This window comes from Mandrillus leucophaeus, unplaced genomic scaffold (assembly GCF_000951045.1).
Source record: "Mandrillus leucophaeus isolate KB7577 unplaced genomic scaffold, Mleu.le_1.0 Scaffold421, whole genome shotgun sequence".
Taxonomy (NCBI): domain Eukaryota; kingdom Metazoa; phylum Chordata; class Mammalia; order Primates; family Cercopithecidae; genus Mandrillus; species Mandrillus leucophaeus.
In genome coordinates, this window is record NW_012104488.1 from 2,981,207 (window position 1) to 3,001,523 (window position 20,317).

A 20,317-nucleotide genomic window follows, 5' to 3' on the forward strand; every position below is an offset into this window, starting at 1 on the left:
TAGTATTTATCGAATGTCAGACACTATGCTAAGAATTTCATGTGCATGAACTTATTTAATAGTTGATACTGACTACGAGGTGGGTACTGTTCTCATTCCCATTTTGTGGTTGAGGAAATCAAGGCTTAAAGATTCTGAGCAAGTAGATTTTTTAAGCTTACACAGCTAGCATGGGGTCAAGTGTAAATCGACATCTTTAAGCCTCAATTTCTTCAATCACAAAGAGCCTTAATGAAAGGAAGAACCAAGAAATGTACTTCCAAGCAACATTTTTTTCCCTTTCTTGTTGTTTCTCTTCCTTCTCCTCCTCCTCTTCCTTTTTCTTCTTTTTTTAAACTCAACTTTTCTGAAGTACTAAATATAAGTAAATGAAGTATAGTGAATTTGCTTTTAAAAATATTGAATGTGTGAATATGTTGGAAAATCTTCTTTAAGTTGGTCCAACCTACAGATTGATTTAATTTGCTCTCCATCTGGCCATGGGGTGCACAAACACTATGTAAAACTTTGACAATCTGACTGTTATGCTGCCTGCCCTCTCTTTCTGTCCCAGCCCACCATAGCTACTTATCTTTCACTGATAATGATAGGAGAGCTTATTTTCTTCCTGCTACCAGGATTAGCACTCTGCCCTGCAAGGAGCAGTGGGCTTTGGAGTCAGGGAAACCTGGAACAGAGTTGCTGGTACAAGCATTTCTCAATTGTATTCCTTGGAGCAATTTAAGAGAAATTTTTCTGTGCCTCAGTTTCTTCATTTGTAAGGAAGGAAAATACTTTGGAAAGTTGTTGTGTCTACTGAGAATAATATCTGTTTGAAGCCTGATGCACCGTGGGCAACCTAGGAGCTGCTTCTAACAAATTTGTGGTTGATTAATAAGCTGTTTCTGCTGGGGTCGGCCCCTTCTGTTGAGAGCGTGCAGAGGAGCCTGTGTTTATATGAATTCACATCCCTTTCTCTTTCTGTCCCACTTGATAACTCATATTAAATGTGTCATCCGTTAGAGCAATGTTTCCACCCAGCTGTTCTGAAGCAGACGCTTTGAAATCATGATCTCAAAATAACATCATCCCAAAACTTTGGGAGGCCAAAGGAGTTGGGGGGCGGGGGAGGATCACTTGTGGCCAAGGATTCAAGACCAGCCAGGACAATATAACAAGACCCTCATCACTACTACTAAAAACAGACAAACAAAGGAAATTAATTAACCAGGTGTGGTGCAGGCACCTGTAACCTGTAGTAGTCCCGGCTACTCTGGGAAACTGATGCAGGAGGATCACTATAGCCCAGGAGTGTGAGGCTTCATTGAGTACTTCAGTGAGTACCACCTCACTGTAGCCTGGGTGTCAGAGCGGGACCCTGTCCCCAATTTAAAAAAAAGTATGTGTGTGTATATATAATATATATATATGTTGTAACATATATATTTTATATATATATATATAAAACCTACATCAATATATGTGTCTGCTTTTGTTTCTGGGGCTCGTAGATACTACTTGAAGTCCATCATGTCCTTCGGCAGAGACATGGAGCTGGAGCACTTCGACGAGCGGGATAAGGCGCAGAGATACAGCCGAGGGTCGCGGGTGAACGGCCTGCCGAGCCCGACTCACAGCGCCCACTGCAGCTTCTACCGCACCCGCACGCTGCAGACGCTCAGCTCCGAGAAGAAGGCCAAGAAAGTTCGTTTCTATCGAAACGGAGACCGATACTTCAAAGGGATTGTGTATGCCATCTCCCCAGACCGGTTCCGATCTTTCGAGGCCCTGCTGGCTGATTTGACCCGAACTCTGTCGGATAACGTGAATTTGCCCCAGGGAGTGAGAACAATCTACACCATTGATGGGCTCAAGAAGATTTCCAGCCTGGACCAACTGGTGGAAGGTGAGCGCTGTGAGATAACCCCCACGTGGCCCTACAGGTTCCAGGCTCAGATTTCCAGTGTTGTAGCTGATTCGCATTTGCCCTCTGACAGTTGGCATTCAGTCTTATGGCTGTGATCCTTATAGTTTCTCACATATGAATGTGCTATTGTGTAGTGTAAAAAGGAAAAAAAAATAATGGTATTGTCAGGTAGCTTATAATAATTGGCCAAGGGAAAAAGTGCCTAATTCTACAGCATTCTGTATTTTCTTTCTCATACCCATGCTGCATTAATTTTAAAAGTCCATTTATCTCTTCAATCTCATGGTTTATATTCGTTTCTAAATGCAAATTAAACTTTTGCTATCACGATATCCGAAAGTACTTGAACTGAAAATGACAAATGGATCATGAAATTTTAGAGTTGAAAAGAACCTTAGATAACTATCAAACCCATTAATTTTATCTTTGGAGTCTGAGGACCAGAAAATTCAAATGACATGTGAGTGCTTACGTGGTCAGATAGTGATGACCCTGGACCAAAACTTAGGTTTTCTGACAACTCGTTCCACTGCGATGCTTCCTTTTGAGTTTAAAGGATTATTGTCTTTCTCTGATATTTGAGGATAGGCAAGGACTAATCTGTTCAGTTTAATTTTTAAAGTCCAGTCTAGGTTAATCGTAATTATCTGTTTCAGACATTTAATGTGGAAATAGGACTGTCTGCGTCCATAGATGCAGCCTGGTATCTTATGCAAGCAGAGAAAGTCATCGACTCTGGGCTATACTTGCCCCAGGACTGACCCGATTTGAACAGGGCATAAAGCCTGTCATTGTCTTAGAAATCATCGCCAATTAAAATGAGTTGGAGAAAAATGACTGGGATTAAATGTATACCAAGGTGCAAAAAAGGCTAGCAGATCCTCTTTGGAGAGTTGGTTTTTCTGAGATTGAGATCTCAAGACCCTGATGATGAGTAAGTAGATGGTACAAAAGAACCTGGGAAAGGGAGGTCGGATGGAGTGTTGGAAGAGCTTGATTTCGCCTTGAGTTCATTTTTACTCCAGAACTATTTGCTCGGGCCGTGTAACTCAACTGGGTCCAGGAGGGATGCCATATAATCCCTCTCTCTCTTGTGCAGGTAGCAGGAAGCACCGGTTTTGCAGCCCCGTTGGAGATGGGGGCTGCTCTCCCCTGACCGCACACTGACAGAGCCCTCTTGTCCTGCTTTGTAACCAGTGTTTGTATGTGATTCAAGGCTGGGGGCTTCTCTCTTTTTGCTTCCCTTCATGCCTTGGCAGGAATGCCAGCCTAATCACAGTGTGACTGGCCTTGAGAGCGTGCAGAGGAGCCTGTGTTTATTTTGTGGGAATTCACATCCCTTTTCGGTGACTTGACATGCTGCCAACATGCCTGTGGACTTGGCCTTTTTCCTTCTATTCAGAGGGTGGAACTTCCAGTAAATTAAAGGAGAAGAATGAACATGAAATTTTACTGTGTTTCGGCTTTAATTTCTGTGCCCTGTCCTTTGCATGACCTTGGGAAATCCAAGGTTAAATGAAACATTTGGTGATATAGTCCAGGGGATCTGGATAAAAGTCATCTGCAAAGTCAGGTGCATGACAGTCAACAAGCCATCCCTCTGAGGGCCGGTAGTACCGTAGGGAAAAATATGGCAAGATCTCAAAGCACATCCTAAGACAGCCATGGTTCCAGAGTCACTTGTGTAGCATCTATGGGGATTGGGGTACTTCAATCAGTTTCCCACCCAGAAATGATCTTTACTTAGAAGTGGCCAGAGATATTCCAATGACTTCCATCCACCAAGGAGAAGGTCTGGAAGGTGGTAGATGACAGTACTCCCTTCACATCTAGGGACCATCAAAATTATGGCATGCTTGTCACCATCTTCTTTGTCTTTTACTGCAAAATAATGCTTGCTCTGAGGGACTGATGTCTTGACTGAAGGTAATAATGATAGCTCTCAGTCACTGAGCATGTGCCAGGCACTGGCCAAATCCTTGCATATATGAATACATTTAATTCTTACAATGATCCTAGGAGGTAGGAACTGTTATCCTTATACTAAGGTGAGAAACGCAAGGTACAGTGTGGTTAAATGATCCGCTCAAACTCACAAAGAAAAAAATGGTAGAGTTAGGTTTTGAACCCAGGAAGGCTAGTGCCAAAGCTTGAGCTCAGAACTACCTATAAGATGCTGCGTGCTATGAATTCAGCTCCTATAAAAAGCACTGTTGTGTTTGCTTTAATACAGTGGATTTTTTTGTGATATAATGGAATGGTAGATATTTCAGTGTAAAGTTAACTACAAACCCTAAGTTGTTCGCATGGCTGTTAGTGACATTGAGGTGTTATTGTATTAGCTTCTTCTTGAAAACAAATGTTTTTAATCTTGACATAATTCCAGGAAAGAAAGATGCTGCTCCTGGAAACACTTTAATATTTCCATTTGCCCCAAAATACTTTTTCCCCTCAATCAATATGAAGTAATTGCCAACTGAATATTCTGATGTTTAAAAATGACTTTTTTGAAAAAAAAATTCTCTGATTGAATGAATGGTAACTTTGGTACAGTGTGTGAGTTCACCATGTTGGCTACATTTATTTTTTGAATTTTCATTTAAACAGATTTTTTTCTAATTCATAACACTGACAATTAGCATGCAGCTGCAGTTAGTGTTTAAATAGCTGGAAATTCATTTAGATTCGCCTCTTTGTCAATTACATTTTTTGCTTAGTCTGTTAAAATGCAAACCGTTGCTTCATATTCATCATTAGGCTCATATCTCTCACTTTACATACTAATTTTATGTAAACGTCAATGCATGTTATTAGCTTTTCATTTCCCCTTCCAATATGACGATGTTTGAGTTTTAAATTAAATTCTTTTAGTGGGTGCAGTGACAAGTGTATTGGACTTATAATTATTTACTTGCTCTTTCTCACTTGCTCTCTGACTAACATTTCTGAATTACAATGATATTTGTGAATTTCTTTATAACAGTCTCGTGGTCACTGTCACCGTTTTGTTTTTTTTTCTATGGATTATTATGCCTAAGGGTGGTTTAAGCATATTGGTAGAGCTAGCTGTATGTATTTAGCTGAGCCAAAATTATATAGTCAGTGTGAATGTGTGTGTCTATGATTGTTTGTGTGTCACTTATGCACACATATTCACATGCATACACCTAAGAGCATTCCAAGGGTGATACTCTTGTTTGCTTTCAAAATGGCCTTAATATGTTATTTTAAAAAATCATGATGCTTAATAAGGAAAGTTGAATTGAAGGCCTATTTCTGCAAGTGATTCATCTTGAGACTTGGCCTCATTTCCCCCAATTTTGCACCATCTGTATTCTACTGTAGGTATGTAAATGTTGTGAAGATAAAAGAAGGTGTGACATTTAAAGCCTTTGAACTCTTAGGAGAAAGATGTAATGTAAACCTGGAGCATTGATGGATTGACTGATTTGTTCTTCTTTAAACATCTTATGAAAGTGTACATGTGAGAGGGCCAGAACATTATATTTAAACATTAAAATAAAAACTCAGTAGATATGTAATCTTCTCGATACAAATAAGTGAATTTGTTCATCAGATCTGCCCTATTAGAGATGAGTGCCTCTTCTTCTTTGGTTCTAATGCATGCCTTGGCTTTTCACTAATCCTATATGGACATTGCCTGACTATGGCGCTGTAGTTTCCATAAGGGCTTTTTCCAAGTTTCTATCATAATTCCCCTCTTAGGATTAAACCCATGCTTCACCCTGTAGTTAGGGAATCTCTTTCCTACCATAGCCTCTGGATTACCCATCTTTTCCTATTCCCTAATAGAGCATCCTCTACTTTATTTCCCTATTTCACTGGCTTTCTCTATGCCTCTCCTTGCTATATTGAATTTCTTAAAATTAATTTTTGAATAGCTATAAAACCTGCTCTTCCTAAAATTCCTCAGAGGGGACCACTTTACTAGTTTCTTTTTCTTTTTCTTTTCTTTTCTTTTCTTTTTTTTTTGAGATGGAGTCTCGCTCTGTCGCCCAGGCTGGAGTGCAGTGGCTGGATCTCAGCTCACTGCAAGCTCCACCTCCCGGGTTTACGCCATTCTCCTGCCTCAGCCTCCCGAGTAGCTGGGACTACATAGTTTCTTTTTCTTTTCTTTTTTCTTTCTTTCTTTTTTTTCGTTTAAAAAAAAAACAAAACAAACAAAAAACAAAAAAACAGGGTTTTGCCATGTTGCCCAGGCTGGTCTCAAACTCCTGGGCTCAAGCCATCCACCCTCTTCAGCCTCCCAAAATGCTGGGATTTCAGGCATGAGACACTGCGCCCAGCCTACTAGTTTCTTGAGTATCCTCTCAGAGATACCAGTGCATGTGAAGGACACATATACAGCAATGCCCCCTTATCCTGGAAGGAAATACATTCTAAGACCCCCCCCAGTGGTTGCCTGAAACTGCAAATAGTATTTAACCCTGTGTAAACTATGCTTTTTTCCTATGAATACATACCTATGATGAAGGTATGTATATGATGCAAGGTATATGATAAAGTTTAATTTATAAATTAGGCATGGCAAGAGATTAACAACAAAAACAAATAATAAACTGGAACAATTATAACAGTATATGGCAATAAAAGTTATGTGAATGTAGTGTCTCTCTCAAAACATCCTTTTGTACTGTGCTTGCCCTTGTGATAAAGATGGAGGAAGCAAAATGGCATGAGAGTTCATCACACCACTCATAACTGCATGCCGTTTACAATTCATGAATTGTTTGTTTCTGGGTTTTTTCATGTAATATTTTTGGACCTCGGTTGACTGCAGGTAACTGAAACCATGGATAAGGTGGGGCAGTACTGTAATTTGCCCAGAAGGTAACTTTCTATGCCCACAGTTCTGCAGCTTGCTTTGTGTACTTAACAATATACCCTGAAGACCTTTCCATATCGGCACATCCAAAACCACTGTGTTCTTTTATTGACTTTATAGTACTCCTTTATACAAAGGTACCATCATTTATTTAACTAGTCTTTTATCAATGTGCTTTTAGATTGTGTCCAATTCTTTGTTATTACAGACAGTTTTGTGATGAGTATCCTTGGATAGATGTTTTCCACTCATGTAGGAGAATATCTTTAGGATAAATTCCTAGAAGTAATATTGTTGGGTAGAGAGGTACAAACGTTAACATTTTAAGCACTATTTGCAAAATTCCCCTTCATAAAAGTGGTTTCAGTTTACACACCAACCAGTTATGTATGAGAGTGACTGTTTCTCTACCCTCAACAAGATGTTTTGAAATCAGATGTTTTCCCATTAACTAACCCATTAACAAAAGAAAACTATATGTCTTCTCATAGTTTTAATTTTCATCTTTTCATATGTTTAAAAGGCATTTGTATTTCATTTTCTGTGCATTGTCTCTCCATCATTGATGATCATTTTCCGGTCGGGTTAGGGTCTTTTTTTATTAACTTTTAGAATGTTTTTTTCTTTTAAATATATTAACTCTTTATAATAGTGATTGACAGGGCAGTCATGTGTCATTTAATAATGTGGATATGTTCTGAGAAATGTATTGTTAGGCAATTTTGCCATTGTGGGAACATCATAGAGTGTACTTACACAAACCTGGATGGTGTAGCCTACTCCACACCTAGGCTATATAGTATAGCCTATTGTTCCTAGGCTACAAACCTGTACAGCTTGTTACTGTACTAAATACTATAGACAATTATAACACAATGGTATTTGTGTATCTAAACATATCTAGACATAGAAAAGGTACAATAAAAATATGGTGTTATGATCTTATGGGACCATTGTCATAGATGTAGTCTGTCATTGAACGAAATGTTGTGGCATATGACTCTATTTTTTCCAGATTTCTCTTTAGTGACTTCATTTATTGTGTTTTTTTGCCATATAGATGTACAAAACAATTATATAATCAAATGTAGTATTATTATTTATGTGTAGCTTGATTTTTATGCCTCTTGGGTCCTTTGTATAATGAGATCATAAAGCCATTTTTCCTCATTTTCTTGTGGTATTTTTATGTTTTCACTTAAAAAATATTTTAATGGAAATCATATTGTTATAATATGTGAGATAGGGATTCAGTTCAACATTTTTTTCCAGGCTATTTGCTTCCTTTCTTTAACATTATATTTTCAGATTAATTTGGACTTATAGAAGTATCACTGAGATAGGAAGTTCCTGTTTACCCTTCACCTGTCTTCCCATAATGGAACAGCACACACAATCATGGTACAATGAACAAAACTAAGAAGTTAACTTTGGTACAATATAGTAGCTGAACTACAGGCTTCATTTGGTTTTCATTCGTTTCCCCACTGATGTCCCTTTTTTATTCCAGAATCACACATTGCATTTAGTTGTGGTGTCTGCTTCATCTCCTTGAAGCTATGACGTTTCTTCCGTCTTTTCTTATCTTTAATGACCTTGACAGTTTTGAAAAATACCAGTCAGTTATCTTGTAGAATGTCCCACAGTTTGGGTTTGTCTGATGATTAGATTGATGTTATGCACAGAAGTCATGTTTTGTCCTCAGTACATCATTTCAGGGGGTACATGATGTTGATATGTCTTGTTGATTACCTGTGATCATTTGGTGAAGGCAGTGTCTGTCAGGTATATTCACTCTAAAGTTATAATTTTCCCCTTTGTAACTAATATTTTGGGAAAAAACTTTGATGCTCTGTAAATATCTTGTTTCTCCTTAAGCTTTTGCCCATGAATTTTGGCATTTATTGGTGGATCTTTCCTATAGCAGTTATTACTATTTTGTTCTAATGGTGATTTTCTTTTCCCTCTTTACTTACCAAATTTCTAAACATTACTGTCCTCCATTTTCCTGTCTTTGGATCATCTACGGTGATCTCATCAACTGACATTATTTTAACCACTCTTTTAAGGCCTATTACTCCCAAATCAGATCTTTCTTCTGCCCTCCAACTACCTTGATATATGTAAGTGATTCTCTTCCTTAGTTCTTTCAAGCTCAACATGTATAATTGTGGACTCATTCTTTTCCATTTTCCAGAATTCATTCTTTCTCTCATATTTCAGCTCTTATTAAATAGTGTTACCACCTGCTAGGCTCCTAATGTTTGGGACCCCCTCAAAATTCACATATGAAGGTATTAAGGGGTAGGGCTTTTGGTAGGTGATTAGTTCATGAGGCTGGAGCTTTAATGAATGAGATTCATTGCTTTATGAAAGAGGCCTCCAAAAATTGCCTTGCCCCTTCAACCCTGTGAAGATACAATGAAAAGACACCATCTGTGAGGAAGTGGGGCCCTCACCAAACACTAAATCTGCCTGTGTCTTGATCTTGGACTTCCCAGCCTCCAGAACAGTGAGAAATAAATGTGTGTTGTTTATAAGCCTCCAGTTGATGGTCTTTTGTTATAGCAGCCAAAGGACTAGGACACCACATAACTTAACGTCAACCTTAACATCTCTCTCTCTTAATCCCTCAAATCCAAGCTATCATCAAATTTTGTTGATTCTGCTTAAGACATTTCTCCAACTTGTTCTCTCTTCTCCATCACCTATTTCTGCTTGCTGGAAATCTCCAACTGATTGGCTTCTAGGAACTTTAAATTTAATATGTGCACAGTCAACTTAATTTCCTTCTTTACTGCCTAGTCCAAACCTGTTCCTCTTCTAATTATACCTATTGTGGTGTATGGGAAGTAGGCCCAAAAAGAATTTTCAGTGTCATCACTTCAGTGTCTTTGTTGCCTCATATTCCCTCAGAACCCATATCCAGTCAATTGTCAATTCTGGCTGGTTGTATCTGCTAAATACTCCTTGTAGCATCCACTCCTCTGTCCCTAGTGTAGATACGTAACATTCAGTTCACCTCCTGTTGTAGTCAGCTGTAATGACTTTCTAGGTGATATCTCCCCGTGTTCACTTCAGCCCATCATTCACACTGCAGCCAGTGTAACCTGTCTATCATCCAGGGCTGATCACGTGTAAAACTCTGACCTTGTTGCCTGATGTGGTTTTATCTAACTCGTCTGTCTATGGAACCATTTTTATTTCATTTTTTTTTTTTGAGAAAATGTATTAATATATGTCACAGCATATCCCTTTCTGTACTGTGCGACAGAGCGTATTATTATTTTATTTTTCTCTGGAATGCTCTCCCCTCTCTTTTTTGTCAATGGTAATCTTACCCTTACTTCCAAGGCCAGTGTGAATTCTATTTCCCTTTCATTGATAGCCCAGTGGGAAGTAGGAAGTGACTTCTTTCTCCTCTGAGTTAGGATGGCCTACACTACTTACTTAGCATTACCACTTACTGCCTTGAGGTGGAATCTTTTCATAGACACATCGTGCTTTCTAACCTATTTGAAAACAGGCTCCTGACTTAGGTTTCTTTCCCCCCCCAGAGTGGCTGAGTTAGGTCTTGCACCTATGACTCAGGATTTAGGAGGTTGTGTTTAATTTTTAGGTTTCATTGTTAATGCTGTACGTACTTGTCACAGTTTTGTTATTTGTTGTTCTGTTGTTAGGCACAATTTTTAGCAATGAGATTATGGGTATAAACATTTTCGTGGCTCCAAGTAGTTTCCATGTTGCTTTTTAAAAATGATTGTTACCAATTTAATGTCTGTAATGGTGTTTCCTATTTATACTTTATTTTGTGTTTATCGTTTGTCATATATTTTAGCACCTTGTATTATTTTGTTGCTGCAACCTCAATACCACTTATTTTCATTATTCTTTTGTTGCAATTACAATAGGTACAAGAGTACATCTTAAAACTGCTTTAACCTGCTTTAACCTTGCATTTCTTGGCTTACTATTTGAGCACCTTCCATGTGTTTTCCATATATTCTTTGTTTTGTTTTTCTCCTTTGCCATCTATTTTTGTACCTTGTATTTTTGTAAATTATAATAAGCCATGTTTAGTATAATAAGAAATAAGAAAAAGAGTGTCTACTTTTCAATTTCAAAAAGTTTAGATCTCTCATTTTTTTTCCTTAATGTTTTTCTGTTGCTTCGGATTTGAGAAGGTGACATGTCCACAGGTCTGACATATACATTCAAATTCATTTTCTATCAGTTTACTTTTATGTTCTATAGTGTTACGGAAGACTTCTGGGAAGGAGTGACCCATAAGCGCCTTTGGGAAATCTTTTTTCTTGCCTTTAATACCTCGATGAAAATCATCCTAAGCTAGTGACTTCCAGGTAGATTATGAAATGTTGCTGCACGTATCTGAGTTGCCTCATAAAATGTAATATCCAGAAGGCACTTTATGATATTCTATTCTATAAACAATATTTCATGGAATTTAATTCAGTTCGGTTGCAGAGGTTTCAATACATATTTGAGTTTTTTTCTAGATTTTGCCATAACTCACAATAATGAAATTTAATTGCCAGGGTTTTTAATCAGAAAGTTTATCCTCTGGAAAAAATGAAATATATTACAGATATCCTTCACTTAAGATACTTTTGACTATGCCACATATTGATCTTAAACGAAGCCTAGAGGAGGTGACAACCAGCTCTAGTAATGTGAAGGATGGAGATGAGGGCATTTTCAGACTGAAGTTAAGTAATATCAGAACTGGAATTTACAAGCCACCACTCTTAGCCAATGAAAAAACTCCCGCAATAAGAGGCAAATTTGTAGAATCCCCCAACATAGAGTCTTGTGGAGGAGCACTTTTATAGCTAACACACTGCAGGTGCAGTCACCCAGGGAGCTGGTACCACATTATCAGTTTTCAGTAGTGCCTAGGGAAGTCATTTTAAGTGGAAATATTCTAATTCTGTAATGGAAGCTAACGGCAAAGTAGAATTAACTTCGCAGATTTTTAAAATAATAAATCTTATTAGAGGAAATGTATTGTTATGCTTTGAAGAATAATGGCAAGTATGATCATTTAAAAATACAGGCCAGGCGTGGTGGCTTACGCCTGTAATCCCAGCACTTTGGGAGGCCGAGGTGGGCGGATCACTTGAGGCCAGGAATTTGAGGCTAGGAGTGTCAATGTGATGAAATCCTGTCTCTACTAAAAATATAAAAATTTGCTGGGCGTGTTGGTGCATGCCTGTAATCCCAGCTACTCAGGAGGTTGAGGCAGGAGAATTGCTTGGACTCAGGAGGCAGAGTTTGCAGTGAGCTGAGATCACACCACTGCACTCCAGCCTGGGTGACAGAGTGAGACTCTGTCTCACAAAAATAAAAAACAAAACATAAAAATAAAAATACGTAGATGATTTTTTAAACAAAGATTCTTCAGTATCTTAAAAATAATCTAATATTCTTACTTACATATTATTTTACCCTCCAACTTTCTGAAAATACTGAAATCTTTCAGGAAAGAAGTTACCATATTCTGATATTTTAGTATCAGTTTGATCCAAACATAATTTCATGCTTTATTTCCTTACCTTTTTAAAAAACTGTCATTTTCTTTATCTCTCTCTACTTAAAAACAAAGATTAGTTTTTGGCCTTCATAAATGCTACAACAAAATTTGGGCAGATGCTGCTTCAGCAGTTCTTGCTATTTGTTGGGGTGTCTTAGATTCCAGAGTATTACCTTTCAAGTGAAGAATCAGTCTTATCATAGAATCTTTCGGGCTTGAACAAACTGAAAAAAAAAAAAAAAAAAAAGGTTGTATGACAACCAACCAAAAAATCATGATGTTTTGTAATTTCCGGTACCATTTCTAAGAGCTTTGCAATCATGCCATCCTGTTCAAGTTCACCTATAGGAAGTAATGCAAAGCTTCCACACCTAATTTTGGGCTATTTTGTTGAAAAATACCTTGGTTTTTTTTGTTTGTTTGTTTTAGATAAATTCACTTTTATTTCATTGTTGCAGTAAAAGTTATACCAAAAGACTTTGGAATGTGGGGTGGCTTAGTGTATGTAAGAGGATGTATACTACAGTAATTATAAGCTTACTTTATCATGTTATTTTGTTTGTTCGTTTGTTTTTTAAATAAAGAGAGATAGGATCTCGCTCTGTTGCCCAGGTTGGAGTGCAGTAGCACAATCATGGCTCACTGCAGCCTCATCCACCCAGGCGCAAGCGATACTCCCACCTCAGCCCCCCAAGTAGCTGGGACTACATGTGTGAGCCACCATGTTTGGCCCTGTCTTGTTATTTTTGAATGGCACTTAGCACACATACCTCATGTCAATACTTGAATGCTCTCTAAAAATGATTATTTAAACAAGATTATAACCTATCTCTTAAATCTCAGTCTCACTAAGGAGGAGACTGAACACTGGATATCCAGAGCTATTTGACCAAATCAAAACTATGTTTTCTTCATTGAGAACAATCACATTTGTTAATTTATAATTATCGATGATAATTAGCCCATGAATTGAAAAGCTATTTTTTACAAAATCAGAAAATACAACCAACTTTAATTTAACTATGTTAAGGCAGGAACCACATCTCTTGTGGCAGAGAGAAATTCAGTATTACGATTACAGTAAAAATAGTTAAAACATGGATTCAAATAGATGTAATGGAAATTTCTTTGCACGATAAAATGGAAATTTACTAGCATAAGGAAATCAATGGAAATTTATTAGCATAAGGAAATCCATCTGGGCCTTTCCTGAATTCCTGAATAGTGTCGCAGACTCTGAATGACTGTGGTGTGTGATCTTGGATTTGGTGGCAGCTCCTTCTCCTTCCTTTAGCTGTTGCTTTCCTGTTAGCACAGTATCATCTGTTACTGGAGTCTCACATCCTTCTCTAAGATTCACATTCCAGTCTTTAAATCTGATTATCCGGCAGAGGAGCCTCACATTTACAGCACAGATTAAACACATATTTTTTTTCTGATCATTGTTGCTTGAACCAAACCAGCAATGCCTTCTCAGTGTCACGGGAGAACTTTCTTATGCTTTTAAATATTTTCAGGGTGCTTTATCTAAGAAGATATTTTTAAAAAGTGTTTATTTTCTCTTCTAACAAACTCATTCCATGTTGCTATGTTCTTTAAAGCTGCTCCCTCTTCTAATACATTTTTAAAATTTTTGTTGAAAGGTACTCTCTATATCTTTGTTTTGCTTTTAGTTATTAGCTTAGTATATAAACTTAAAAATGATCAGAGAATTGTGTATCTTCAGTTAGCACAGAATTCTGACAAAGGCTAGCTTTACCAGCTCAATTACATGCTGTGTGTCTCACTGGGGAGTGTTGGGGGCATTCTCACATTGACATGGACCCAACGTGGTGTCCACTGGTAACTGTTCAATATAAGACCTGCTTACTGATTTCTAGTAATTTTGTTTTTGAATTTTTCTTTGTGGCTTACTGCACAATTAGGGTAATATAGCCTCAGGTCATTTTCACTTACATAGCAAGTTTGCATCTGAGATCACTTTGATCTCTATCTTCTAACTTGATCTTCATAAAAACCTATTGAGGTTTTACTTTATAGATAAATAAACCACCACCCGGAAATCTGAGGGACTGGTCCAAAGTCACATGCTTGGAGAGGCCAGGTTTTGAGCCCGAATTTCCAATTCTCTCTTCCCACTATCATGTTCAGGTCATCACTCCATGAAACCTCCAAAAACACTGCTGTTTCTGTAGTACCCAAATATGCCTTTCTCAGAATTTCAGTAAATATCAAAAATCTGTATATGTTTTTGATATTTACTGAAATCCTGAGAAAGGCATAGCTGAGACAAGTCGTGATATGCCAAGTGAATAGAAAGGGGGTTGGTGTAACTTGCACTATTCATACAACTTCTAGTGAGGCATAATGTGTATGTATACACATTATAGGATATTTTAAGAACATCTGCAAAACAAGTGTTCAATGACATGTATAATTGTTCTTTTTAACTTTTGAAGGCCTGCTTCAGTTATTTTTATGCGACTGCTTGTTCTTTGGCCTTGGATGTTTGCACTGTTAATTTAAAAATAATACAAGGACTTAGATAAAAGAATGGGCTGTGTTAGATTAGGCCTAGGTCATTTTACCTGCAATTATGAAGGCCTTTCAGCATTTTTACCTATTCCTAGTTACAAAAACTTATTAACACAGAAAAAAAGCCATTACAAAATCTTTAATTTCAAAAGACTTTGACCTAACTTTATGAAATATGTATTTAGAATTCGTCATTTTACAATTTGTTGTCTCTTGGTTCTTGTTTTTCTTTTTTGTGTGCGTGATCTTCATCTACTTAATAGTCTGATTATTTTCATTAAAAAATTTCCTGCCAAGGTGTCATTTGTAATAAAAATTTATTTATTTTTTAGAGCCCATTTTTGAAGCTGTAGTTTGTATGTTGAACACTTCTAAAACTTTTTACTTATGAACAAGTGTGAATTGACTTTACAGTGTGTGTGGATCACTGTGATTGGCACTATGTAGATGAGAGAAAGGAAGGGTGATTATTTGCTTGCTTTTGGAACTTTACTGGGCTTTACAAAATCTTTAGCATCGCCTCTCATTAAATTCATAAATTATATGACTATTTTTAGATGCTGTATTCTGATTCATTCTTAGTGTCTAAATTATCTCAGGTAGCAAATGTAGGTACTTCCGATTTTGAAGTTTTCTGCAAATTTAAATATCTCTAATTCCCAAAGAATATTTTCTATTTTAAATTCACTTTCACACTTCTCTAAGGTCTTTTCAAGCAGATCAGCATTCCTATCACCACCCTTAAGATGAAGAAATGGAGGAATAATGTTTTGTTTTGTTTTTCCAGGATGTGGATCTGTTACTGACAGTGCCAGACTAGCAATCAGAAATCTTTCTTTTTCCCTGATGATTACTCATACTTCCATTGTCTGAAAAGTCAGGGCTAGCTCTTGCCCCTAAGCAGAAAAGGCAAAAGAGAGGATAAGTAGGAAAAAAGGAATGGGTATATTTTCGTTTAAATTTAAATATATTTCTCTCTTCCTTAGGAGAGAGTTATGTATGTGGCTCAATAGAGCCCTTCAAGAAACTGGAGTACACCAAGAACGTGAACCCCAACTGGTCAGTGAATGTCAAGACCACCTCGGCTTCTCGAGCGGTGTCTTCACTGGCCACTGCCAAAGGGAGCCCTTCAGAGGTGCGAGAGAATAAGGATTTCATTCGGCCCAAGCTGGTCACCATCATCAGAAGTGGTGTGAAGCCGCGGAAAGCTGTCAGGATTCTGCTGAACAAGAAAACGGCTCATTCCTTTGAGCAGGTCCTCACTGATATCACTGATGCCATCAAGCTGGACTCGGGAGTGGTGAAACGCCTGTACACATTGGATGGGAAACAGGTAAGAGACATATTGTGATGTGACTTTGCCTTTGAGGCAAGAACCAGGGAGTTGGAGGGTGTACGTGGTTAAAGCATACATTTTGCTCAAGTTGTTAAAAGACCTGGGTGACTTAATCAACAAATATGTACTTGCTGGCCCTAGAACAGTCAGAAGTTTGAGTTGAGCAGGATTATTCTTAGGAATAAAGTAAGAAAAAAAATGCATATCTTTGAAGATTAAATAATTACTCAGGGATTTCTACTTTTTCATTTATTATTGCTTAACATAATGGTTCTTTTCTGTCATCTGTTTTCAGTTTTCTCATAGGTCTTATAGCCTTAAGGATGACTGAGGTATGGAAGTAAACTGTGACCAGTAGGGACAATTCTAACTTATTTCTTTGACCTAAATATTTTATGATTTTAAGTCTTTGTAGTGTTTGTTCACTGGTGAGATTTACTTACATTTTATAGATTTTCAAATGTGTATCTAAGAAATGACATATTTCCATCTGGATAGCTTTAAAGTTATATTTCTAGAATAGTATTTATCTTGTATATTTCAGTGTTAAAATAAAAGGGAGGTTTTTTAGCTACAGAAGGAACATCAGTTGACTTGGATGGGTGATCATTTTAATGTGAATTGGTCAGATGAATCCAAAGGAAGCATCACCTTTTGTTGTCTTGGGTGGATTATTTTTGTAAAGGTTTGGCAGAACCTTGATGGTGAGTTGAATTAAAAAACATTGATTATATGTACAGCATGATTTGCTAGTCATTCAGAGTTTACCAGATTACATTTTTGAGCACACTATCTTTGATGGAAGTTTAGTTTTTAATGTGGTGCTATCAAAATGCTTTAAAAAATTTTTTTTGAGGGATAATTTGAATGATTTGTATGTATAGAAAATACTAAAATTAAAATGATTCATGAATTAAGAAACTGATCTTATTAAATAGAAGACTCCTCCAAGTTCTTAAAGGGTAGCACATTCAAACTTTCTGAATTAGAAATCGATGCTAATCCTAGAAAGAGTATTAGTCATGAAAGAATAATTCCCTTAGGGATCCATTCAGATGCTCTAAATTATAAAATTCATTAGGAAAGAAGGAATATGTGCCAGTTGTTCATTTGTATTTACCATCTTTTGCTTGTCTGATAACCCTTGCCCTAAGTATCATGAGGATAAGGATCCTAATGGATGAGATTCTCTAATGAATGAGATCTAGTCTTCTAGATTTAAGAGTCTGTAGCCTAAATGTCATCAATCTATCAATGACCAGAAAGTTCATGCTGGCTTGTGAGTTATAGTAGCAATAAGATGGCAAACTTCACCTTTACACATGTAAACCCTTCACTGGCTCCATTTCTAATGAGTTATTCAAACATCTTATAGTTCTGAATTTTCACATACTGAATTTTCTCAAGATGGGAGTTCATCCATTTTCATAAATATATACCTATTCAAGTAAATATTTTTATAAAGTGTCTCATTAGAGTAAAGAATACATATGGATAAATGTTCCCTCTCCCTGCCTCACTTCAGAATTTTAGTAGCTCCAAAATGCTACTCTGAATCTAAAAATCAGCTTTAATGACTTTAGCTAAAATTTGCCATCAGCTGATTATTTAATTTTGTTTATTTCAGGATCCCTAGAATCCCTAGAATAGGTATGATGTTCTCAATTATTTTCTTCCTTACTGAATTTGTCTAGTATCAGTATTTGATAACAGCTAGTCTGCTGTGGTTTACATGTAAATAACCTGAAGTCATGGGAAGGAATCCCAGGTTTAATGTCAAAAGACCAGGATTCAAGTCTTGGCTCAGTCATAGATTCCTTATGTTTTTAGCAAAACACTTAACTGAGCCTCATTATCCTCATCAGTGAAACACAGATAAAATGATTACCTGTATTTTATAGAGTGCTTGTGTGTCAACTATGATGATACATGCGATAGCAATTTTGATATATAATGATGATAGCTTTACTGAGCATTGTTCTAAGTGCTTTGCATATATTAGCATGTTTAATCCTCATAACAACTTGCTTATTATCCCCATTTGACAGATTAGAACACTAAGGCACAGAACTTGTTAAAAACATGCCCAAGACCACACAGCTATGATTTAAACTGGTCTTGCTCCAGAGCTTGTGCTGGTAACCACTGTACCACTTTAGATTATGTTAAAGCACCAAACTGACGCAAATGTACTGAGAAAGAATTGTTAAGGGAGTGATCTGTCCAAGGAATATTATCTGAAATATTTCTGTGCTGTCCTTTTTTTCCTGCAGTCATTCTGCTGACTGTTGTACTCAACTGTTGTTTTGTCAAGCGTTCAGTTTGCTGCTATGGCATTTCCCCTAGTGTTGGCATGTTCTCTTCATAGCAGGATCAGTGGAAAGCTGCAGAGAAATTGGATGATTAAGTGGAAAGAACATAAAGACTTATTCCTTGGGTTCCCAGTGGGAACAAAGATGCTTCCTCATGGACCCCAGGAGTCTTTGGAATCATTTTGGCTCAAAAGAGAAATCTGTCTCATAAGCAGTTTGTTAGAATGGAATTTTTGACAACACTGGCAGAGACTGAGGCTTGATAATCCTCTGAGAATAAACCACTTTCCTCCACGCTGTCCTGTGGAATAATGCTTGGCTATAGTGGGGTGGCACCTGCACTGCTACCATCTTGACCTGCCTATGGTGACATCAGGGTGCTTATGCTGCCAACAAGATGTCACCCTAAGATTACTTGTCCCACCTTTTTAAAAAATGGTTTAACTGAACCCTCACATCAGCTCCATGAACAATATGGGAATTCCAATGCCCAGTAAAGAATTTCATGTTTTTGGATTGAGGAAGTAGAATTGTTTAAAAAAATGAATTGCTTGAGTGCTTTGAGTAAATGGGTAGAGAGGAAGATGGTTTTGTAGATTGCCTTAGGGCAGCCTGCAGGTGTATCCATGGCATGAAAACTGTTGACGCTGGGATTTTGGACAATGGAACCATGAAAGCTGGAGCCTGCTGTTTAATCTGTTACCCGGAGGAGACGGACACTGGAGGGCAGAGACCACATGCCGTTCTCACTTGTTTCTACCACAACTCCTTGCTCCATGGCCTCCCGGGTTTGTGTTAGCCCTAAGCGAGGAGTTCATCGAACAGTACTTTTCTTGATGTTTTTAGACTGAGATAAGGAAATGAACGTTTTGGAAATGCTGCACAATCTAGAAAAGATTCTGCGGGAAGCTACAATTGGCCAAGATGATCGTTGTGGTTCATAAGCAGCCTATGTGTGAGCAAACCCTTTCTAATAATTTCAACTCCATTCTTTATTCAGGGGCGCTGAAGCTTCAGTAAATGGTTGCCCCGACCTTCCTCGTCTTCCTTGCAGCTTTCAGGGTGACTGCTCACCAGGTCATCAGTCCTTTTGCTGGCATGGCTGGGAGTTCAAGGAAGCACTTACCATGCCTTAATTTCAGTGATGCTTTTTTTTTTTTTTTTTTTTTTTTTTAATCTGGGCCTTGGTTAGAGACCTCCAAAGAAGAAAAAGGGACATTTTCTAGCTGACAGTTAAAATCATGTCCCCTGAACCCATGTCCAAGGGGAGGATTTGTGGGATCTGAGAGTCTGAGAGTCTCTTCCTCTTGCCCAAGCCCAAGCTCTAGATGTTGGAACTTTGCTGTGGGTTATTCACTTAACCTGCCAAGCAGTTCCTCCCAGAGGACATTTGGAGTAGAATTGTTTTTTGAGTGCTTAAAATAAGCCTAAAAGTTACCAGATTTGCTACAAAGATACCCTTGCATATCTCCTGACTCCTTTTATGGAAAAGCAAATCTGGTTTTCTTGAGCTGCTTAATCTGTGGTTCTTGAATCCTTCCTTAGAAACATAGAACAGCTCGTGCCTAAGTAGGTGATTTATACTATAAAGAACACAGATAGGGCACTTCCCAATGATCCCCTTCCCACTGAAATATAGCAGTGACAAACTAGATAGCTCTTTAAGTAGAAAACCAATGCACATCCCTATCTTATCTACTTTTCAACATCAAAGATCTGTGCAACATTACAGCATGGTTTAGTGAAGAGAAAAAAACCCAGGGATGTTATATTTTTATCTTTGAGACATTTCACATAGGCCATGGACTTTATAAAATCTACCACTGCTAGC

The 20,317-nt window shown here is 37.6% G+C and overlaps 1 protein-coding gene across 5 annotated transcripts in view; it reads left to right on the forward strand.

Annotated features, from left to right (window-relative positions):
- The first annotated feature begins 1,489 nt into the window (after positions 1 to 1,489).
- DCLK1 (doublecortin-like kinase 1) overlaps positions 1,490 to 20,317 on the forward strand; it is a 369,212-nt gene continuing 350,384 nt past the window's right edge. For all 5 annotated transcript variants that reach the window (XM_011993009.1, XM_011993008.1, XM_011993012.1 and 2 more), the window contains exons 1-2: positions 1,490 to 1,885; positions 15,825 to 16,171. In XM_011993009.1, the coding sequence (XP_011848399.1) occupies positions 1,510 to 1,885; positions 15,825 to 16,171 (723 nt within the window). In that variant the 5' untranslated portion in view covers positions 1,490 to 1,509. The remainder of the gene's footprint in view (positions 1,886 to 15,824; positions 16,172 to 20,317) is intronic.